We start from the raw sequence: 7,014 nt of genomic DNA, 5'->3' as shown, positions 1-7,014 counted from the left end.
CAACGGGAGCGAACTTGTAAGGCAACGGTGCTTTCGGCAGGGGGTGAGACCAAATGCCCTTCCAGCCCAAAGGGTTCTATTCATCTTCAGCTTCAGGAGCAGAAACACAGTTTATTACATTTATCTGTTTCGTTGTCTCTAGTAATTACTCTTTATTTGGAAGTCAAGCACTATCTCCTGAACTACGAAAACACGAAAGCCAGAAGGATACAGGTTCCTGGGCGTGCACACAAAGCAGGGGTCAACCCTTCGTCAAGATTCACTCTAAAACACTCGGCACAAACCAAGCACACACTGTCTCAAGAGTCGTTCCTCCTCCCATAAAGCTGCCCTGGATACCAGAGAGCCCGTGTCCTTTCCCCTTCCCATAAAGCTGCCCTGGATACCAGAGAGCCCACTCACTAGCCCGACCCAACCGACACCTCCTCTGAAAGCTGGTGTACGTGGCTCTGTCAGACCAAAAACTGCTGGGAAGGAATCTAAAATCCTGTCCTGTTCTCCAGTACTGCTCTTTTGTTACACAACCAGGCAAGTCCTGGGGGAAAAAAAGCGAGTCGTTATAAAAAACTGTACATTCCTAAAACCAAAAACACCCCCCGAGTTTCTATGCACGTCACACCCGCCCACTATCCAAGGCCTGACATAAAATTACTTAAAGTAACCAGAACCACAATGCATATATCTTCTAAGTCTGAACACAGATCAGCAATTATCTATGAAGAAAACAGCAATCTTCCTGCCAAAACCACAAATCCTACTTTTTCTCTCCCCTCTGCCCCATTGTCAGAGCAGCGTAACTCAAAAAGCTTCTCCTTACTAATTCAGGCCAAAGAAAAAGATGTTTCAGTGACACTTTATTAAAGTAATTTTTCAGGTTTCACCCTCCCCCCTCCACACACGTGCAAATTTCTTGTTCTGGCAGGAAGCTACAGACCAAATTGAGGTGGAAAACAGTTGTAGGGGGAAAAAAAAGAGAAAGCCAGAAATTACTTTATAAACGGACACATGCTGCCTTACAGCGGTCCCTTTAGTAGCCAAACGGCTCGCCAGCACCGCGCGTTCTGTAATATCACAACGGCACACAACGCACTTCGCGTGTGATTGCAAAACCAGCAGCACTCTGGAGCCAAGCGCACGGTTTAATATTATAATAATGAGCCTGCTTCAATGTAGTGGATTTTAATAAGGCTTTAATAATACTGGTATGAAGCCAAATTACATAATGTCCCAAAACATGAAACAAAGCTTTTACAGAGCAGATAAAAGCTCACTGAAGTAAAACCACAGTTAAAAAAAAAAAAAAAACAACGAACCAAAGCAACTACCAATGTTATCTAAACAAAGCCATTAGGCATATTTAATTTAAAAAAATCAAATTAGAGAAAAGGAACTCAAATCTATTCCCAGCTCTCAAGATCAAATTAAAAAGGATATTATTTTAGGCAACATTTATGAAAATGAAGGTACTACGCCAGCCCTGGGAAAGAAGCTAACACCGTAATTACCTCTTTTGGCACAGATATGGATATGGGTTGACTATCTCCAATTTCTCTCCGAGGACAAAAAATTGCTCAGTTACCTTATAGGTTGATTTTAAGCCTGAACTATGTTGGATTGTCTGGAAACAGCTAGACCAATAAAATAATTTCCTTCTACACATGAAAACTAACTCCAAGTAAGAGTTCCAAAGGTAAAGAGCCCAGTGATTTACCCCCTTCACCCCCTCCATTTCTGGAGTCTTGGGAAAACAAAGACTTGAAAGCACCTGTAAAGCTCAGTCCGGCACGGACCGTTCTGGGAAGAGCCTCCTCCCTCACCCTGCCCCACGTCTGACAGTGTCAGAGAGCAATGCAAGGGAAAACGGGTATTTGCTGGGTAACGCACGCAGAATATCCCGCATCCCTTAAGCCGTACAGCCTTCTAAAATCTTAGTGTTGTTCTAGTCGGAAGATTAGTATTTGCAGGGATAACCTTGTTAGGATCAACTACTTAGCTCCACATATCCAACAGAGAGATCAACATACATTAGCGTATTCCAACGTACGACCGGTTACAGTAAGTACAACTGCTAAACCGAGTCCAAATCAGAGCTGACAGCCCACCGGAGCACGTGGGGACGGATACAGCAGCGATCGGCACGGCCTTCTTTGCATACATTAGATCGGCTCATCTACATATCTCTAGGTTTTGATGAAGGCATTACAAAATTTTAAGTAGATTTGGATTCCACACGCAAGACGAAGCGAGGGGGACATTTTATACCTTGGATTTCTTAGAAGTCTGCTTTAGCTACAGAAGCCATTAAAAAGTTGCGAGTAACTTCAAGATGAAAGGCATTAGCAGCTTTTTAGAAAAGGATAATCACGGTCTTCTAGAGACTTAATGAGACTTAATTCACAGAAGCTTTTGACTTGGTCTGCTGTTAATTGAATCAAAGTCAATGACGATCTTGTTACACTTTGGCTTGAATTCCCTAAAAAAAAGAAAAATACAGGTAACTAGTTAACGTAGTTAAACATTTTGCCTGCTCAGATAAATTTTTGAAGGAATAAAAAAAAACCCCAAACCCTCCTCCTTGGATTCACACAGTTTTCATCTCTATGGGAGCCAATTATAGTGCACCACACTGAGAGGAACCTGGACAAGAAAGACTAAGACAAAAAAGACGCAGGGGGTGGGTTAGCCTGTACATTCTCCGGCTATCGGAGTTCATAAATTACCCAGGAGTCAAAGGACTTTTAACAGCTTCGCTGCAGGTGGCGGCATTGTGCGAGCAGGGATTTTTGGTCATAGATGTTTTATATTTCAAGTATGTACAGACATATTTACAGACACGGCGAGGCACACAGGTACCGACAAAGGCCCCTGAACACGCCGTGTGTGTGTTACAGATGCACGTATGTGTGCGTGGATGCACACACAGACGATAGCTGGAGTGTATTTTGGTAAATATTTTGATCGCTTTTTCCCTGCCAAGTTTTCCAAGAACACGTTCAAACTTTGCCTCAGTATGTTAAAATATGTTTTGTGCTAGGGGAATAGATCCCATTATGCATCATATTGGGGAAGAACCAAGCTGGTTAAGAGGGAATAATTTAAAAATTGTAACTTTAGAACGGTAAAATTAATACTGCCACAGAATGTTTCCTTTTATTATCATTAGAGCATCTGCTACAGCAATTAGCAAGGAAGGTATTCGGGGACCGAGCATGTATTTTCCAGTCTACCAGTAAACAAAGGATTATGCAAATAGTGTGGATTTAGTGCCTAATTAAGCTCTGCAATTCTGTTCGAAAGATTCATTAAGTACCACCTACATCCTTAAAAATCAATCCAAGAATGAATTAACAGGCGGCACAGAAAAGCACAGGCTGCTGACCACAGAAAACCCCGCAAGCTCCGTCCAGAACAGCACTCTGAAACGCAGGAAACATTTCTCACCCTGGAGAAGTTACCAGAGTTGACTTGCAAGAGAATGATTTATGCTTCTTAGTCAAACAGTCTTAGCAGACAGGTAATACACGGAAGGACTAAAACTGAATTTCAAGTACTGCTGTGTTTTTTCATGGATGCTTCTTAGCCCAGTAGGTACCTTTCATCCTAAAATTTTATCTGTCAGATTTGTTCTGTTTGCAAATTTTCCAAAGTCTTTCGATTAATATTGTAAAACTTTTTTGAGTTGCAAAGCCTCCCTGACTGCATAATTAGCCTCACCCACAGCATGTTATTGCTATTAAACTAGCTGTTGAACAGATTGTCTTCAGGTGTCTCTGTCAGTGTCTTTAAAGACCCCACTCTCGAAATATTTTTCAAATTCTCATTACTTTAAGGCAAATAGTTCAAGTCTTAACCTTTTCCCACAAGAAAAGCCGATCGAAGAAGGCTGGACAGCTATAGGCACCTAGAATTAATTACAGATGGCTGGTTTGACACCTTCCCAAACTGACTGCAACACAAAGATACTAAACTTTCAGTAAGGATCAGGTAATCCACAAAAAAAACCCCATCAATTGGTCGTTTCAGTCCAACCCACCAGATCAGAGGGTAATTCAGGTTGTAAGGGATGTCAAGAGGTCACCAAGTCCAACCTCCTGCTCAAAGCAAGCTCACCGATGGCTCCCCCAAGTACAATGGAACAAATAACCATCACACTGGCAATTTTACCTGCAGTCCAGGAATGAAATGATTTCAAATGGATCATTTTCTCATACAAACGTTACGGCATTGAAATTTAATCATACAGAAGGTAAAAAGAAAGGTACGACGGTCCATCAATCCCATATCTTTTGCAGGCATGCACAGCAAGCCAGCTACAAACACTGCCAAGGAATAAAACGCTGCACGATGCAAAGAAGAAAAACTTTTGCCCTGAAGTTGGTCTCTTTCACACACAGTCTTCTTCCTTCCCAAAATAAAAATAGAGTTAATCCCAAGTTCCCTTACCTGTATATGATACCTGCTAAATCAAACATCCGCCGTGCAGCTGTCATTTCCGTAGTGTCATGATACTTGTCAGACATAAAAATTACTTCCTTTATGCCTACAGGAAAGCATAGAGAAAAGATGTTAGAATTACACTGTAAAAAATGAAAAAGAAAGCAACGTCCTAAAAAAGTGGTGCACAAAATCAGAAACAGCAGCATTCATCCACGTACTCTAGAACTCCTTGGTACACCCCTACCCCCCGCAATACCACAGGTTGCACTTGAGAATAAGGCTATGTAAGGCAGAGCTGCTTTGGAAGACAGCTCTTTCAAAAACTTGGGATTTTTTTTTTTCTTCAATTTCACCTACGTTTAACTCAGAACAAAAAACTCGCAGGCAAAAACACAACATAGACAGACTAGAAATTAAGTGTTTTTGCATGTGTAATTTAAAACTTAGCTTTCTAATTCTCTAATATAGATAAAACGCCCTGCAAAGAACTTAAACCCCAAATCCTATTCCGCTTCCAAATGCACAGCTATAAAAGGATGCTTTTTCCCCCTCTTGTTCTCTGTTTTACAAATACCTCCCAGTCTCAGTTCAAATCCTCATAAACGCACGCTGTTTCAAATTGCTGAATGATCTATACCTAAATTACTTAAGCAGGAGAGAAGCGTAAAGGCCGCCCCAAGAGAATTCACAAGCCTTTCAGAGCCTATCAACATCCTGCTGTATTTACCAGACAACACACACCCCGATACGTTGCAATTTTGTGCTGACCTAAGTGCGCAGGGATGAGCGACTACACTGAGAACAGGCAGCCAATCGACCTCGAAGACAATTTGATTTTCAGTCTGTAAATAAGAGGAATGTAGCACAAATACAGAACAGCATCGTCTTTGCCCCGTCACCTCTCTTCATTTCAAACCTTACTGACCAAATAAAGCAGCATCCTGTTTGTACTTTCTCCCTAGATTCCCATAGCCAGCAGTGGAGAGGGAAACTCCCCAGAGCAGGGATCCACGCTGGGTTTGCAAGACTTTACTCAACGGGCGAAATACATGCTACCTGAAGCAGAGGTTTTGGCAGGACTGAAGCCTACAGCAGATATGCCTCAGCTGAAAGAAGGCGACACATTTAGGCCAGCACACTCGCTGCAGTGGCAGAGATTTATAACAATTGTAATGAAAGACATAATTAAAGTAGGATCATAGAAGCCTTATGACATTTATGAGCAAAGATATTTTAAAATCTTCAAATATCTACCATGCATCACATTCAAATTAAAATTTCATGTATATACTCCCAACAGACCTTTTGTCATGCAGAAGTTTATTTCTTTCTGCCCTACTCTATTCAATGTGTCAGAGCACAGTAAAATTGACAGTAATTATATGCAAAGCCTGTGTTGTTCTTTGGCAGCTCCTGGCCTACGAAGTTACAAACCTAAATTAGAAGCACGCTTAGAATCACAGAAGATGCAATTAGCACTGGAAAAATTTGGCACCATTCAGATGCAAAAAAACCCCACAAGTAGCATCTTAGGAAGTTGACAGTGCAATTAATTTAGACCTAACAGCAGCAATCTAACATCAACTACGTCCGTGATAAGATACCAGCGAGCAGGCAGCGCTGCAACCCTGACAAATCAAGCTGGCACTACTCCTTACCTGCCTGGATGATGAGCTTTGCACATTCATTACACGGAAATAGGGCAACATACATGCTGCAGCCTTTCACGTCAGCTGAGTTTTTGTTCATGATGGCGTTCAATTCGGCATGGCACACTGATTGAAAAAAAAAAGGGGGGAAAAGAAACAATTCATAATCCCGTTCATTAAAAGAAATCAGTCAAACTAAAATGGAAGTGTTGCAGTGTAACAGCTCACATCCTTTCAAAAGCAAATAGCTCGCACAGCTTGTCATAAAGGGCAGAGGAAGAAATAAAAGTAGAAACACCAAGATCAATGAAGGTCAATTGTTCTGACCAGGCTGCCCATTAGTAATGATATCATTAGGCGTATTAGCATTGCCATTTGCTAACACCTATTGCAAGCAACAAAGCCCTAGGCTGTGGGCCAAGTAGTTGCAACCACCCTAAGTGAAGCAATATCTCACAGCTTCACAACTCTCTGGAGTATCTAATTGCCAGTATAAAATAGCTCATTTATGTGTTTACATGCCCAGATAGGAACGGTCTTAGGGTTATAAGAGAGCGCTGTGCACTCTTCAAGGCAGGAGAATCGCCAAGTAAAACCCAGCGGCTCTGTCCTCTGGGTCTGAGAACGGCTCAGCGCCGCTGCGCCACTCTCACCCCCAGAACACACGAGACGCTCTCAACCATAAAAACGTCCCAGCTTTAATATTAAAGTGAGTTTTCTGCTCATTAAAAGGTGCCAGACTTCCCAAGCAGGAAAACAAAGTCCTCTATTTCTCCGTGGATTTAAGACGGGCCAGGTCGCAACAGACTACCCTGCCTTATTCCAGCGTAACACAATAGCTCTTTCCGGACAGATCGCACCTTAGGGTTTAAGTTTTTATGCTGTAAACATCAGCAGATTATCTAATGTGTTACCAACACAGGTGAGA

At 42.0% G+C, this 7,014-nt stretch overlaps 1 protein-coding gene across 1 annotated transcript; it reads right to left on the bottom strand.

The window, feature by feature from the left end:
• Positions 1-2,150: 2,150 nt before the first annotated feature.
• Positions 2,151-6,207, bottom strand: DCTD (dCMP deaminase). The gene is made up of 3 exons (XM_010160451.1): positions 6,096-6,207; positions 4,444-4,540; positions 2,151-2,473 (listed from the first exon to the last, which is right to left on the bottom strand). The coding sequence occupies exons 1-3, from the start codon at positions 6,184-6,186 to the stop codon at positions 2,395-2,397; spliced, it is 267 nt and encodes an 88-aa protein (XP_010158753.1). The 5' UTR covers positions 6,187-6,207; the 3' UTR covers positions 2,151-2,394.
• Between the last annotated feature and the right edge of the window lie 807 nt (positions 6,208-7,014).

This window comes from Eurypyga helias, unplaced genomic scaffold (genome assembly GCF_000690775.1).
Source record: "Eurypyga helias isolate BGI_N326 unplaced genomic scaffold, ASM69077v1 scaffold36921, whole genome shotgun sequence".
In the NCBI taxonomy this organism is placed as follows: Eukaryota; Metazoa; Chordata; class Aves; order Eurypygiformes; family Eurypygidae; genus Eurypyga; species Eurypyga helias.
The sequence above is the reverse complement of the archived record's forward strand: the minus strand, read 5'-3'. Positions and strand labels throughout refer to the sequence as shown.